The sequence below is a fragment of the Anarhichas minor genome, unplaced genomic scaffold (genome assembly GCF_050575085.1).
Source record: "Anarhichas minor isolate MPS153535 unplaced genomic scaffold, ASM5057508v1 ptg000003l, whole genome shotgun sequence".
NCBI lineage: Eukaryota > Metazoa > Chordata > Actinopteri > Perciformes > Anarhichadidae > Anarhichas > Anarhichas minor.
The window spans coordinates 16,327,946-16,344,715 of NW_027466449.1; the positions used below are offsets into that span (position 1 = coordinate 16,327,946).

The 16,770-nt window shown below is 47.1% G+C and overlaps 1 protein-coding gene across 2 annotated transcripts in view; it reads left to right on the forward strand.

Moving 5' to 3' along the window:
• The window catches only part of LOC142958877 (protein bicaudal D homolog 2-like), a 40,418-nt gene extending 24,631 nt beyond the window's left edge, over positions 1 to 15,787 (forward strand). Inside the window, exons 3-10 of one of the 2 annotated variants that reach the window (XM_076099879.1) lie at positions 15 to 167; positions 1,464 to 1,678; positions 1,777 to 2,023; positions 3,548 to 3,805; positions 3,909 to 4,112; positions 4,227 to 4,775; positions 5,297 to 5,448; positions 5,933 to 6,066. In XM_076099879.1, the coding sequence (XP_075955994.1) occupies positions 15 to 167; positions 1,464 to 1,678; positions 1,777 to 2,023; positions 3,548 to 3,805; positions 3,909 to 4,112; positions 4,227 to 4,775; positions 5,297 to 5,448; positions 5,933 to 5,963 (1,809 nt within the window). In that variant the 3' untranslated portion in view covers positions 5,964 to 6,066. Of the gene's footprint in view, positions 1 to 14; positions 168 to 1,463; positions 1,679 to 1,776; positions 2,024 to 3,547; positions 3,806 to 3,908; positions 4,113 to 4,226; positions 4,776 to 5,296; positions 5,449 to 5,932; positions 6,067 to 10,266 lie in introns of those variants that run through there. The other variant, XM_076099870.1, reaches the window with a different exon arrangement.
• The last annotated feature ends 983 nt before the right edge of the window (positions 15,788 to 16,770 follow it).

Here is a 16,770-nt window from a genome sequence, read left to right on the forward strand (position 1 = left end):
CTTTGGCCCCACAGAACGGCCAGATGGTGGAGCTGCAGAGGAATCAGCTGCGTGACGACGTCAAGGAGTACAAGTTCCGGGAGGCTCGTCTGCTGCAGGACTACACCGAGCTGGAGGAGGAGAACATCTCGCTGCAGAAGCAGGTCTCCGTGCTCAAGCAGAGCCAGGTGAGGATGGAGCAGGGCTGCAGCTGTAGATGCACAACGTTTGAGTCATGCAGCAGAGCAGCCCCTTCTTTTTACCTTCGCTGTAGGTGATCATGCGGTCTTCTTTAGTTGGGCTTAATTAGGGGCAGTGCACCTGTTGCGTCTAAGAAACGCTCGGAAAGCGCCAGCCGGGCGCTGCTGTAGTGCCTGTCGTTACTCAGCAACTAAAACCTGCACGCTGCGACGATGATGAGGATGCAGTTGTGGCGATTTAGCAGTAAGCCTCACTGACTAAACCAAACGCAGTCAAACCAAAGCCCAGTAAATCCCTCACAGTAGCTTTACTGCTCCATTTGTCTCTTGTCAGTTTGTCTGACCTTTCAACGCGATGTTGTGACTGCAGTAAGTCAAATAATCCGTGCAACAGATCGTAAAGATCTGGGTCGCCCTTCACTAAAATGATTAACTTCTCCTCCAGATATTTACCGTAGACTGGTATTTATGGAAGAAAGAAAAGATGTCCGCCAGCTGTGACTGGTTGCTCCTGGTCACATGACATGCGGTGCAGTGTTCCAAAATCGAAATTTTTTTTAAATCTCCTGGCACTTTGAAAAAGAGGCGCTTGGGAACGTTCTGCACGTCTACATTTACAACAATGATTCTTTTTATTTTACACACATGTACCATATAGTGCCATCTTACACTCATCAGCTCTCCTTCTTGTACTGATTAGACAAACATGAGCGATTTTAATATTCAGATTTAATTACGATAATAAAAACATCCTCTGATACGGTAAAGGGATGAGCAGCTGCCGTCTGGTTGTGTTTGACAGACTGTTTAACAGCTATCATTCTTTGGACAGAGATTCTCACACCTCATGGTTGAACACACACTTCCTGGTGTTAGTCAAATGAGTGGAAAGGAAAAATCTGCACATCTGAATCTAAATATCCAAGTTGGACATTTTCATTTGATGTCAGCTTTTATGCTTGAGCTGTTAATTCTTTCCATGTGCCCTTGTCATCTTAGATTCTGTTCTTTATATTCATCACAGAGGGCATGAAACTAAACAAAAGCGATATAAAAAGGATTCCACAATCCAATTAACAAAACTAATTAGAAAGGGAAATTATATGGATATGTCCTCAATTAACATTATCTTGAATAATGCCGTTCTTTTTGATCCAGCTGGTTTGCCACACAAGAGCCAGCCTGACGGCTCGTATTCACTGGAGCTGCGTCTAGTTGTATTTATTTCTCCGTGAACCTAAAAAACCTCATTAAAGGTGTCTCCTCGTCTCCTCTTTGCCCCAGGTGGAGTTTGAGGGTTTGAAGCATGAGATCCGTCGTCTGGAGGAGGACACTCAGTTCCTGAACAGCCAGCTGGAGGACGCCATCCGACTGAAAGAGATCGCCGAGCGTCAGCTAGGTGAGGCCCTGGAGACCATCAAGACTGAGCGTGAGCTGAAAGCGTCCCTGAGGAAAGAGCTCTCGCACTACATGAGCATTGGAGACACGCTTTGTCAAAGGTAAAAAAGAAAAAGGCACACAAACAAAGCGCTCACAGGCCTCGGTCCACACCGTAAGGGACAATAAGTGACGCTCTGCACCCCTCTTTTCCTCCCAGTCCTCTCAGCATCTCTCTGGATGGACTCAAGTTCGGCGACGACGCCGGCACCGAGCCCAACAACGACGAGGCTCTCCACGGGTACGAGAACGGCTTCACCAAGCTGGCCAATGCCATCACCTGCGACAACCGCATCTCCGCGCCCAAGAAGGACGATCTGTTCCATCCTGCGCCCAGCCTCGTGGACGACCTGCTGAGCGAACTCAACATCTCGGAGATCCAGAAGCTCAAACAGCAGCTGATGCAGGTTTGTTCTTAACCAATGAAAACATTGTCTGTTAACAGTAGAAGAGATCGCAGACCTCTACGATCCACTTTAAGGGATTAATAACTGTCCATTCTGCAGATAAATAACAATCGATAAATCGATTGCAATCTCACAGATCGGGGTGCAAATGACTTGTTTCTGCAGTGTGTGCGTAGTGAGAGAATCAAGAGCAAGATAATGAGTCAAAAGCAATAAAGCACCTTGAATATCTCTCTAGATGTTCTTGATATGAGAATAGATTGGTGACCACAAAGCCAGTTAACCACAAGTTAACTACAGCCAACAAGTCTTGGCTTGTAGTGTGGAGGTGTGTCTGAAAGAGTGAGTGAGTCAGTAGATCCTGACCTGCTGCAGGGATCTCAATTCCCTTCTAGCAAAGTTAATCCAGGGAGACACACACACACACACACACCCTTCAGGCTCTGCTGGGCTGCGAGGCGGCGGGTGGTGGCACCAGTGGACCTGCCATCTGATTGGGCCCCATGGTTTCCAGAAAGTATGGGGAACCTGTGGATAATCACTGAGGTCTAAAGGATTAAGGTCTTTTTTTTCCATCAAACATAAACGCGGATGCTGGATTAATAAAGTAAAGTCAAAGTTACCTCAAAGCTGCCCTGCTTTGGGCACCGTTCTGGTTCTCGACCCGGCTGTGACAAAGCCCCGTGTTTGATATGACCCAGCAGCGTGTCACACCGCCGGCTGAAGCCTCCTGCCGGGTCATTCCACAGATTCCAGGCAGGCATCAGAGCAGAGCGAACAAAAGGTTTCCTTTACTCATCAAGCCACTCTGTTCCTCTCCTGCCGCATCTCACTCTATTGATTAGGTACTCAATGATCGATCCTAGACGTCCGCTCCTCGGAGATCACCCTACTAGTCCCTGGTAATGTATAACAACATCCAATAGGGCTTCTGCAGGAGGAGGATGGGCAGTGATGTTTGTAAGCTGCCCACGAGCCCTCTTCCAAATTTACATCATGTTGTAAACATATGATTATTTATCTAAATATTAGTTGACTTATGAAAAGCTTTATGCGTTAAAGTTTTATAACATTAGATATAAGGAATGTCCAGACTGATCATCATTCTATATTCCTCATAATAAACAGATGAGCGTGCACATCATACTTATACATTATTTACTGATCGGCTTCTGAAATAGCTCAGTGCTTACCTCAGCACCACTGTGTGCATGTGTGTAAGACGAGCCGTCCAGTGACTCTGCCAGCGCTGACCTGAGCCCGGTCCAGCAGATTGTCACGGTCATCCTGACTCTGATGCTGGGCTTCTGGCCAATGGGCCTCACATACCTTAGCAAACACAAGCCTGATAGTGGGTAGAGTTACATGACAGATAATCCACTGGTTTTAACGTGATCTGTTTTCAAAAGCGGGAATCGGCGCGTGCAATAAGCCAAGCGGAGAGTACTGTACTTTCATTGCAGACATGACGTCTGATGACGTCCCGTCTTATCGCTCTTTGTGTCTCTGCCTCTCTCTCCTCAGATGGAGCGTGAGAAGGTCAACCTGATGTCCACCCTGCAGGACTCCCAGAAACAGCTGGAGCAGGTCAACGGCGCTCTGTCCGAGCACCAGGAGAAGGTCAACCGCCTCACCGAGAACCTCAGCGCCATGCGCAAGCTCCAGGCCAGTAAGGAGCGCCAGTCCGCCTTGGACAACGAGAAAGAACGCGACAGCAATGAAGACGGAGACTACTACGAGGTGGACATCAATGGACCGGAGATTCTGGAGTGCAAGTACAAGGTACAAGGTCTCCTTATAGTGGACAGAATCTACATAGTCTACATGTCTTCTTGGTTTATACTCAGCTGTATGCATTCTCAACCATTGATCTTGCTTTGCATAGGTCGCTGTGTCTGAAGCAGGAGAGCTGAAGGAGGAACTGAAGACTCTGAAGACAGAATACCAGGCCTGTCAGTCGAGTTACGAAGAGGAGCGCACCCGTCTGGAGATCGACGTCACAACGCTGGAAGTGAAGCTGGCGACTCTGGAGAAGACCAGTCACACAGAGAGAGTAGAGAAGGCCAAGCTGGAGAAGGAAGTGCGCAAGGTGAGATGTTGCTTTTTATATTGACGTTTTGAGAAATATTTAAATTGGTGTTTTTAGGAACTTTGTAAGACAAAAAAACGTGCTTAATTGACGCCTTTCTCTCCGCGTCCTCAGTTGAGCGACGTGGCAGGCGAGTCCCAGGGCAGTCTAAGTGTGGCGCAGGACGAGCTGGTCACCTTCAGCGAAGAACTGGCCACCCTCTACAACCACGTCTGCATGTGCAACAACGAGACACCCAACCGCGTCATGCTCGACTTCTACAAGCAGGGCAAGGGCGGTCGGAGCAGCCCAGAGGGCCGTGGTCGCCGCTCCCCCATTCTGCTAACCAAGGGCCTCTTCCCCGAGCCCGGTAAGACCGACCAGAGCGACGGAGCCCCTTCACCGGTCTCCTCGCTGCCTTCTCCCGTGTCGGACCACCGCCGCGAGCCCATGAACATCTACAATCTGGTGGCCATCATCCGGGACCAGATCAAGCACCTGCAGCTGGCCGTGGACCGCACCACGGAGCTGTCGCGCCAGAGGGTGGCCTCTCTGGAGCTCGGCACCGTGGCGGACAAGGACAAGGAAGCCTGCATGGAGGAGATCCTCAAACTGAAATCTCTGCTCAGCACCAAGAGGGAACAGATCGCAACCCTGCGGACCGTCCTCAAGGCCAACAAGCAGGTCTGTTGTTGTGTCTTTTTTTTGCACTCAATGTCGGCTAAAATAACCGTGTCACTCCCAAACATATGTCTGTTTTAATTGAAACATAAGAAGGAGCGCTCAGCTATTTCAGGTCTATTCAGCTGTTGCAGCAACTGCATTGCAGACGAGATCTATAACAAACACTGGTGGAGACAGCCGCCATGATGTCAGCTGTCCAGAACAGCCTCCCAAAGACACATTGTGTATGCAGTTGCTGTGGCAGCCCTTTAAAGTGTATGTGTGATCAGTCAGTGATCATTAGAGCACAGACATGAAAACCCCTCATAAACCACACACCTATGGGTTTCAAAGCAGCAGCTAACACTAACGACTGCAGCCTGCTGGGCCGTACTGACTTGTAAGAAACAGGGGATGTGGTCCATATTAACAGACTTCTTGCGACAGGAAATACAACCCCCCCCCCCCCCCCCCACACACACACACATACCTGACGCCTTCCACCTGCTCTGACCCCTTTTGTTCTTCTCGTCCACCCACAGACAGCAGAAGTCGCTCTGGCCAATCTGAAGAGCAAGTACGAGAACGAAAAGGCCATGGTAACGGAGACCATGATGAAACTGAGGAACGAGCTCAAAGCCCTGAAGGAGGACGCCGCCACCTTTTCCTCCCTCAGAGCCATGTTCGCCACACGGTAAGAAGCACGCCACCGCCTGATTCACTTTATATCGTCACATAAGCAGATATTTACCGACATGGTTTTGTCTTAATTCCCAAACTGTTCAAATTTAGATTAGTTTGAAGAGGCAGCAGTAACACAGCAGACTACATGCTATTCTATCAGAGACGGGTAAACTAAAGATTAAGATTATAATCGTAGTGTAATCCATGGGTACCATGTGTTGGCCACTCCTCAGTATTATTGTGACACGACATGTTTACGGTGTTTGTTTTGGAGAATCGCGGTCAGGAAGGGATACTGGCACCAATACTGACTGTAGAGAACAGAAGGTGTCTAATCTGGGTATCATTCAAATATGTCACTTAAGTAGTGTGTGTGTGTGTGTGTGTGTGTGTGTGTGTGTGTGTGTGTGTGTGTGTGTGTGTGTGTGTGTGTGTGTGTGTGTGTGTGTGTGTGTGTGTGTGTGTGTGTGTGTGTGTGTGTGTGTGTCTCTCAGATGGGCTGACACACTCACTAATCTGTTCTGATTCCAAAGAGAAGCCGGTCAAAGGTTCCGTGGTTAATCCCACCTCCTCTTGGTCTGGATTACACATTCACCCCTCTCCACGTAGCAGACGTGCTCACACACTGCTTGTGTGTGCATATTGCGAAAGGTACTAAAATACGTCCTCTCTGTGAATGTTTTTGAGAGGCCGGTGCCCATTTGTCCCGTAAATATCAGCTCTGGTCCAGATGGCTGAGCCGAGATGCTGAGGAGGTCTTTCCTTCTGCATTCAAGGCTCCTCCAGCAGCAAAGCTCAAGCTGTGCAGAGGGAGGAGAGGTAGAAGAGGAGGCTGCAGGGGCAACGAAGGCAACAGGGGCTGCAGAGGATGTGTGGGCAGCTCTGCACCCCTCACCTTCCCCACACAAGTAGTTCAATACCTGTCCCTGAAGTGTGCCTGCTGTAACTCCATACGGCGTCTAATCACATTAGTAACGGGAGGAAAACTCCTCCGTCTGCGAATACGAGAGTGTGTGCCGTCATGGGTTTTTTGGCGTACTGCAGAGCCAGACAGAGACAGGATGTAGGTGTAACGCTAAACCATTTGGACCAAAGACAACCGGGGCAAAGAGGGAACCAGATCTTGCTCCTACTAATGACGTAATTGTTTACCCTCTAGGGGCCCGAGAGTTGTGTCACTTCATAGTTCCCATCGCACCAGTGCAGGAAAGGTGCGAGACGATATTTGCTGTGAAGGCGTAGATCTGTTGTGAATCTTGTGTGTCTTTAAGCCTCTTTTGACGGAGCGGCTTAAGATAATCACGACACGTCACAGCTCGCTGTTTACCTCCTGCTTCGTCGCATGTGTTTCGCACAAAAGCAGCTCACCCTGACGGCGATGCTCTTGAGGCTCCAGGCTCCAGTAGCCTGTCCGTGTTCTGGTGCCTATGCATGAATTACATTCTGTCTGTTTCTGGGATTCACGTATTGGTATGTAAATTCTGCCCTATACGGCACAGAGCCGGGTCAGAGGACTCATTGAGAGGCCGGGGGACTCGGCAGAGCGAGGTTTCCCACACACCCCCCCCCCCCCTCCCTTTTGTCCCCCTCTTCCGTCCTTCCTCACCACCAAACACCCGGTTCTCTAGTCATCTGGAAAAGAAAGAGAGGAAGGGGGCGGGTCTTCAGTTAAAGCCCACTACAGGAGCCTGGTTTGACAGTGATCGCCGCTCTGTAAAGGTGGATTTCTGAGACGTGGAAAACTGTCTGCTACAAATGTGTGGTCTTTAGTCGAAGAAAGGGGAGTAGAATTATAAAAAATATGGAGGTGTCGTAGATTAGAGTTACTTGAGATGTTTTGTGTGTGTGTGTGTGTGTGTGTGTGTGTGTGTGTGTGTGTGTGTGTGTGTGTGTGTGTGTGTGTGTGTGTGTGTGTGTGTGTGTGTGTGTGTGTGTGTGTGTGTGTGTGTGTGTGTGTGTGTGTGTGTGTGCGCCTGCCTTTCCAGCTGCAGTCTCTGGTGTAGTTATCTAACATGCCTCGACATGCTCTCAGCTCCTGATCAACAGTCGCACTATTAGCCCAAGTCACATTTCCTCCTCAGACTTTACACGGTCGATCGTCCTGCTGCTCCTCTGTGTTCCCTCTCCATCATTCACTCTGTCATTCTGCTCTCGCCTCCTCCTCCCTGCTCTCTGCGTGATACCCATCCCACCGAGACCAATCGAGTTCCAGACAGCAGCTGAGGAGGCTCTGTGTGCGTTTTTCTGTTCCGTGGGCTCGATCAATATTGATTGTTGAACCGTGTTTGCATGAATGTTGCAATAGCTGAGGTTTCCGAGTGCAGCCATCAATGTCGTTGGCTTCCGTAAATAATTACAGCAAAAGAAGAGGCCGTTTGTTGGTGGTGTGAACATGACGACTGTTCATCCAGCGCCCGTCTACCGACCCCCATCAGCCATTGTGCCACCACAAACCATCAGCAGGCCCAGAAGGCTCCCATTGTATCCCTCCAGTCCCTAGAATAGACTCCTCTGTTTTTTCCCGGGAAAAAAAAACAACACACGCCCTCTCACTGACCCTCTAAAGGCGCACCAGCCCCCCCCTCACCCCCTCCCTACCGGGTCGTCGCCCCATCTCATACTGGGTTTAATGAAGCAGCACTGATCCCCATTGTCTGGGTGTGTGTCCCACTGGGAATCAAACTGCACACACACAGGGGAGGGTACGGTGTGTGTTTGTATGGTGGTCCCGCGAGGCCAGAGTTCAAGTTGCTCACAACCACGTGCAGCGCCACACACGGCAACAACATCTGCGCTCGCTGGTGTTTCTTTCGGTCTCAGTTGTTGCCTTCGAGGCTTATTTTTTCTGAAAACAAGAAAGGTTTAAGGGATTCAACTTCTCTTATTGCAGCTTCTAGAAATAAGTTACGATCCCGGAAAGTCACACTTGAATCTAGAAAATATTTATTTTGGTTGGAAATAAGAATCTCAGCCTACTGGCAGATTTTCTACTTGTTTTCAGAAAATAGTTTATGACCCAACAATAACATGATAACTAAGTGGGAGTTTTCGGCAGTTCAATCAGCCACTAACCGCTAACCAAACAATAAACACCAGATCTCACATGCATACTTAGAAAATGACAGTAATAGCTTCATCAGAATACAAACGATGAACAGCGTTACATAATGAACATGTCTGCATTCCTGTGGTTCTTAAAAGCTTAAATGAGTTTTTGAAGAGTCGCCACAGGTTGGGGTGTTCCCAAATAAAGTAAATACTTAAATACCAGACAGAGAAAAGGGAAAAGGGTGAGGCAACCCAGCGGTTTTATTTCAGAATGTTTTTGAATGCGGCGTCGTTGGAAAGTAATGCGCTGCTTGTGAACATGACACAACCCCTCCCTTCGTAGAGGTGTGTCAGTCATTACTGGAGAATGTCACTCTGACGGCTTTGTCAGCAGCACAGAAAGTAGGCGAGAGAGAGAGAGAGAGAGAGAGAGAGACTGATGCAGGCAGACAGACAGCAGCAAGGAGGCGACGGAGAGGGGGGGGGGGGGGGGGGAGGGGATCCTGGAAAGGCGAGATAAGAACCAGAGGAGAGGATGTGATAGAAAGAGGGATGAATGAGCGAGCAAGGTAATGAAAACGGGAAAAGGTTTTTGCGAAGGAGAAAAGCATGAAAATGAAAGGAGAGCCCAACGACAGCAGATGGAGAGTGGAGATATGAACCCCCCCCCCACCTCAAAACCCCTTTGGGTGACCCACTTTATGTACCTGTCCAGCCTTAGACACACACACGCATACATGCAAGGGCACAGAGAGACGGGTGATAATGTCGCACTGCAGCACTGTGATATTTAGCGGTAGGGGCACAGCTGTCATATTTGGTGCTGTTTTGCACAGAGATGGGAGAGATCGATTTAAAGTGATACACTCTCACTCCAACTGGAAAAGTGGAGATCTTGTGTGAACAGCTCAGAGCAACGAACCGTATTCTTCTCTTCCCCGACGTCATTTTTTCCCCCCTCTCTGACTCCCCTCCTCAGTCTGAAAGGATGTCCTCAGTGGCCCCTAGGTTAAAGCTTTCATCCTTTGTGTATGTTATCTATTCTTAACTTGTACCGCACATACACTCCTCATAATGTTTGTTGTAAGCTACGCGGAGACGTCTCCCCCGTTCATGATTCATGAATGGTAATTATACCCTTTAATTAACAGCGTCCATATTAACCTCAAAACATGCAGAAAAAGAAATTTAGCATTTTTTGTTGAAGTTGCTCTTTTGTTGAAATGGAGTAATCTTTCATGGAGGGCGGGATGAAGTTTACCATGTTGCAGTAAAAGATCAGCAAGTGGTGTCCGCTAAAGAAAGATGTCGCTGTGTCTCATACAATATCTGCTGAAATTACTCAAAATGAGCTGAGCTTTGGCTGATGAAGTCATTAGTTTATAATAATGATGGAGCTCTGCAAGTCTCTTCTGGTTTGTACTGTGCAGATCAACGGCTCCACCTGGTGGTGCCAAGAACCACTGCCTAACTGGGGGAAAGGTCGTGATGAAAGTGTTTGAGTTTTGGTTGTTTTAGCCTTCATGACTGTTGGTGTTTATATCTCAAACATGCAGCGCAGGTATGCTGTTTTGCAATTGCTTTAAAGCAAACAAGAAGCCACTAATTCTGTGCTCCATAGAGGCAAAGGCTGTTTGGTATTCTTGGTACTGCCAGTGCCCCCTTGTGGTAGGACACAGAAAAGTATTAATGTTGTAAAAACATGCTGATCGTCTTCATCTCCAGTTCAAAGTGAAACCAGATGTGTTCCTGACGTTTTCTCTGTGTCTGTCTCTCGCAGGTGTGACGAGTACGTCACCCAGCTGGACGAGATGCAGAGGCAGCTGGCTGCAGCGGAGGACGAGAAGAAGACCCTCAACTCCCTGCTGCGGATGGCCATCCAGCAGAAACTGGCCCTGACTCAGCGCCTGGAGGACCTGGAGTTCGACTACGAGGAGACCCGCCGGGGGGGCATCGCCAGCCGGGTCAAGGCCCGCAGCAAGGCCGCCAGCGGCACCTCCGCCCTCCCCCACGTAAGTCAGAGTCTCACCTGCTCTGGCTCCGGCCGACCAGTGCTCAACGCCATGCCCAATGGCATTCTGGGAGGCCCGCCGGCTTTTTGCAGCGAGAAGTACAAGATCTACTGTGACTGAGGCGGCTGAGGAGTCCGCAAGGGACTGCTGTGTACAGAGGGGAGGGGGGGGCCCGCGGGCCCGACCCTCCCTGCCTTAGTGTTAAAGAGCCCCACTCTGCTCGCTTAGCTCCCTGCGCTCCTCTAGGGACCGCTGTGTGACTAACCGGCTGCTCATGTGTGCTCGTGTAAACGCTTAGGGGAATGCCGATGTGTGTACAGTGTGCACTAGACGTTTGGACTGTAGTAGACATATATGGCATGTGGATTATAGGGGCCCCCGGTATATTGGGGGTTTTGTGGGTATAATGGCGTGTCTATTCTTTCCTCTGTCATAGTGCTGTACGTATGACGTTAACAAGGTGGCAGCTTCTGTGCTAGTTTGTTCTGCCCCCCCTCTTCCCCTGAGTGTATTGCCTGGTAAGAGTAACACATGGCGGGGATTGGGACTTGTAAAGAAGATGTCGATCTGACGGTTTTGTGTCTGTCGGCATTGGTGCTCCTTTAATAAAAGCCCCCTTCTCTCACCGTCCCGGCCCCCCCCAGCCCCACCCCCACCAGCACTGACCTGCGTCCAGCAGCCCACCGTCTAAATCAGGTCAAAGAAAAAGGAACAAAAAATATGCAATCTCCCTCTTGCTTTCCTGCAAGGGGAGCACACAGTGTGATTCTACACAGAAATTTCAAACGTGGGTTTGCTACTGGGTTTCTAATGGAATTGCTTGGGCAGAAAAGGAGCACCTGTGACCACAGGTGTTTATTTCAGGGTTGTTTTAAAGCTGTGACGCTAGCACACCAATACAGTAGGGTCAGTAGAATCGCATGGCTTCGCAGCTGAAAAACGCTTATGAGCTTCTTCTTTTTTAAACTGTTTCTATGTCGTCAGGTATGTGGTACAGGAAGAACTCCTGTACTACAGGGCTCTACGTTGTGAAAAGAGGAGTTATTCGGTGTCTGGTGAAACGCAGGAGGGCTACTCCATGTGACCCGTTGCGTTGCGATTCTTTCAGAGCCACGTTATCCGAGAGAAGGACGTTTTGACTTATCGATCTCCATAAACCCAAATTAAGTGCACTTCAGCAAAGGTGCCTCAGGTTCCGACCTCTGTTAAAATGGATATATATCGATTACTGTGAACGGAGATACAATATAGTTTTGATTCAACGACGATTTTTTTAAATGCGGAGTGAATCCTAGAAGAGCACAAATCAAAAAAGAAAAAGGCGCCCACGCGTGCACAACGAAATCTACGAACAAAAACCAACCGACCGCTCGGCAAAAGTGCCTGTCGACCCAAACGCTTGATATATTTATCTATCTGTTGATGTAAAGCCCTGTCCTCGTGTCTCCCCCACATCCTCCGTCTCCCTGCTCTATTTTTAGGAGATCGCTCCGAGCTCTCAAATGATTTCCGTGCTGTTGCGTGGCTAAAAAGCCTTCCCCCGTGTCTCTAATCTGTGTCTTTTGTCGCCCGGTCGCCCAAAATGACCTCCTCTCTTTCTAGATTGTCAGCAGCATTCTCCTCCAGCATCACCACTCACCCTTTAACTAGAGCGAGGAATTGTGGGGGAAGTTGCCCTCCGAATATTTTCGGTCAGGTAACGTCCTCACATGCGCCGCGTTCCCGATATTTGCCTGTGTGTGTGCGTGTGTGTGTGTATATCAGCGTTAACGTGACGGGCCCTCGTGTGTGTATTCTGGTTTTAACCTTTTGCAGATGGAGGGTCTTTGTTTTTGTTTTCTGGTGTGTGAGGACAGAGCGAGTGATTTACTGTTTTTGTATTCACAATAGCTTTAACCCCTCGCAAGCTAGCATTACGCAAATAGGAAAAAGAAGTGGGGCTTGTGTTTTTATAAATCCATGTACTGCTTGTGGATCATAGACACATTAGCTTTATGGTGCTGAAAGCAGGGTTGATGAAGAGATCCTGCAAGATTGATCAAATTATGCGTTTTCTACTACCACTATGCTATATATTGAAATCTATATTCTTAATATGATCATGTTCAGGTTATAATCTTGCAGGATCCGACTACAATATTCCTCCCTCTCGGATGTAAAGAGAGGGAGCTTAATTATTCCGCCCGAAAATGGAGTCAACCCTGCTTGAGAGTGCATCCGTAAAGCCACCGCGCACGGCGTAGACAGACGAGGCTATCGCACACACACCTCCTTTAGAGGTCAATCACTCTTCAGTTTGAGATTCACTTAACTTCCAAGTGTGACGCATTCTTTATATCAGTTTGCGCTGACGGGGGAAACGGTTCGGGGAGTTAGAGGAGGGAGAACTACTCTCGTCGTAGACCGGCTCCGGAGAGAGGAGATGGAGAAAGCCAGATGTCCTGGCTGAGAGCTGACTCTCATACAGGGAGAAACTCCCGGTCATTTTTGGAGGGGAAATTTAAATAACACTGGTTGCTCATTTGACCAGAGGACACTGATTCATTAGGGCCCCGAACCCTTCCCCCTTGTATAGGCTCTGTGGAATCACGGAGCGGTAGGTGGACCCCAGGATGGGATTGGGACTAGAACCCCGTCTCCTTTATACAGATGAAACTCTCACGTCGCTCCGTCCGGTTTGAAAATCGATGTCTGGCGTGTCTGCTGTCGTAACAGCATGCCACCTATAAAGCTCCTCCTACCTCTGCTTGCAGGCTCCGCCCACCTCACCTTTTTTTAAAGTTTTACCACACGATGCATCCAGTTTTTGATTCCCAGTAGGCCTGCACGTCAACCCATTCTCCATTAACTTGCATGGCTCATGAACAAGACCTCTTTTTGACCCCGGGGTGGTGGGACGAGGCTTCGTGGTGCTCGTGAGTCATTGGCTTCCTAACTGCACCCGCAGGACGGTCATCACGTCGGGGGTTCCTAACAGGGCTTCCATTGCTTTGACTAACTCCAGCCGCCGTGTCGCTCTGAATTGACAAATAACACCAATGCTGATAACGTTTGTTTCTTCATTTTTACAGTAAACACAGTAGTTCCGCGTGGACGACGAAGTGCCAACACAAAGGTCCATTCTCACTGCTGAGTTCACCGAAAAGAGTTAGCACTAATAAAACATTAGGACTCGAAGACAAAAGAATGCTAAATGAAAACACTGATTTCCAGTCGAATAAAGTGACTCACTTTTAAAAAGGTTACGGCTGTTAGAACGACACTTTTGCGTGCTGCTGCTGCTGCTGCTGGAAGCCAATTCCTCACAGGTCCAATGAACTGATTAAAAAGTGTGGGTTTGTGATTGGCTAATCTAAGCCCTCCAATGAGAACACAGGGGACTCTGGGTCTGGTCTCATCTTTTGTTTTGTTCTAGTTTATTGTTTTTATTTTGTAATCTGTGCACTTTCATTATATAGGGTTATAACGGACTATTATTAACCTGTAGGAGTGGTAGTATATGGTTTGAGTTATTCAGCATAGGTTATAAGACTTTAGGATTATTCGTCATCCTGAACTTAAATAACAAACCATTTACTCTAAAGGCTCCACAAGCCACAGACCTGCTATTATGACTTTATCCTCAAGATTTTATCCATCAAATAATCATGTTTTGAATTGTTTTGTTACACCATATTTTAAGCTGTTTGTTTGTTCTGCTGCCATGTTCTATACACAAAAAAACAAAAATCCTGGGTGATCAGATTCTGGGGTTTTTCATGTATTTATTATTCCTAGGAATAGTTCGAAAATAACACAATGAAACTTGACAACGCTCTGACTCAAATAGGTAAGTTGTGTTTCGGGGAAAAAACCCAATTGAGTGGTATGATATGCTTTTCCTCACTTCTTACCGAGGGCGTTCCACTGAAACGGGATCACTGACCGCCAGCATTCTCTGCAAGTGCGACAATTAAATTCCAAATTGGAATTGTTTCATTCTCTCTTCGTTTATCGTGCCAAATCTTGGCGCACCGTTTAGGTTGAAAAGAATCGAGACTCGGAAAGAAGACAAACCGTCACTGAGACATGATGTAGTCGGGGGGGCGCCGTGGCTCTGCAAGCGAGCGCCCGGGGTTTTGTTTTTGGTTTGTTTAGTTCTTCGTTTCTGACCAGTAGTGCCTTTCATTGTTTCAAGGGAGAATCTTAGACTAGTACTTTATGTTTTTTTTTTTACAGGCGAGGACTTCGGGTTCAAAATGACTGTGAGCAGCAATAAGTGCAAAGGGAATTTTTCCCCGTCTGCATAAGTGATAGTTTTGAAATTAGCTCAATAAAAGTGAAATTGTATTGAATTCTGCAGGTCAGTGATCCCACTCATTAAATTCAGGGGTATTAAGAAAAAGGTTTTTTTTTTTTAATCAAACTTTGGGAACCAAGTGAAATCCCTTTGGCCTCCTGTTGTTGAACAAAATGCTCCGAGCATCGGTCATGTGTCGGAGCAGGTCGGTGTATTATTGGAAACATCTCCGCATCTCTAGCTTTGTTTGGTGAAGGTAAAGTGATATCAATAGTATTGTTGAAAAGAAATGTGCAGAGAGCGCATTTTCTTTTTGTCCAATTTGAGTTATGTTTGTTGTTGTTTTTTATTATTATTATTGATTTTTTTTTTACATCATCTTTGAGCATTATGTTTTCAGGAAACAGAAAACAAAATTAGCATCAACAAGCTTGAATAGTGCCATTACAGCCAATGCTTGTTTGTTGAGGCGTTAAAACCTACCAATACGGACGGGAAGCTAGGAAATAAAAGTGCAATTCAGATAAAAGTTTTACATTTTACAAAAGGAAAAATAAAGTTTTCTGTTTGCTGGAAGCGATAGCGTTGTGATAATACAATTAGCTGTGCAAACTTTATATTGTCATATTGTGTTTCAGTATTGATCCATAATGAGTTTGATATCTTTATATGAAATAACGACTTCACCTGTATGTTGGTATTTATTTGAATTGTCATGCAGTACTGTATTCTTATCAATAATGTGCATTATGAATAATGGCATATTGATAACAGCTAAATGTCATATGCATGTTTCCCAGTCATGGGACCTTTACACAGAATAGAAAACAAACATGTAAACTTTTGTCAGGGTGTTAAAAAATGAAAAAAAATAGACGAGTTAAGTCTGATGTATTACTGCTGAACTAATCCTTTGAAAGTGTTTTGTTTGTTTTCCAGTCGAGAGGCGGGATGTCTGTGTAAAGGTAGTCATGCTGGCTAAAAATCAATAAATGTGACTTCAGTTCCAAGGCGTGTGAGCGTTGTTATTTATAGCTCTTGCAGCAGATGAAGGGTTAACCAGGGAAGTGAATGCTCTGCAGGCCTGGCGGCTCCTCAGAGGGTTCCCAGCTGGAAGCCAGGGGCAGGGGGAACTTCCCAGCTGGCTGAGCGGCTCCAGGACATGATCACATTTCACACAATGCACAAAAACATTTCCACCATCTACCCCCACTCTTCCCTCTCTCTCTCTTCTCTCTGCTGTCTCGCTTAAACCTCCCTACCTCCCTCTCCTTCCCTCCCTCTCCCTCCTCGGCCTCCCTCCATTTCCAATCTCTTTTCCTTTCCTTCCCTTCTCCCGGTCTTCTGGAGATACTCCCACGCACAGATCGGAGCCAGTTTCTTCTGACCTCTGGGGCACCCAGCACTTCCTGTCCGGGCTCTGGAGGCCGGCGCTCAGCCCAATTAATGCAGCAGTGAGTTTACAATGGAGGAGAAATGCTGCTGGGCTCCTTCAAAAACCAACCCGGGCGTGAATTCAAATAAATATCCGCTTTTAAATGTTCTTTGAGTTCTTGTCTGGACTTTTGTGAGTATCGTGGGATGTGCTCGTGCAAATAAAAGTCATTTTTAACTTGTGTCTTAATCTAAATGAACATAAGGGTTAGACTAACGGATGACATATTAGAATATCCCACTAAGGTACATAAACTGTTGCATGTTTTCATACAAGGCATCCTGGAGTTGTCTTGACTTTATTGTTCTGTAGGTTTGATTAAGTCTAAATTCAGTGCTTCCACCATGTATCCAGAACCTTCAGCAATCTGTTTAAACTAGTTTGGCATCTGACAAAAAGAGATTTACTAGAGAAACTAAGTTAAACCAAACAAATTTAATGTTATCTTGACTGAGCCTTAACGGCAAAATGGCATGAGTTGGACCATGCCAAATGTTACTCCAGCAATTTAATATGATATAATATGTATATATATATATATATATATATATATAAGTT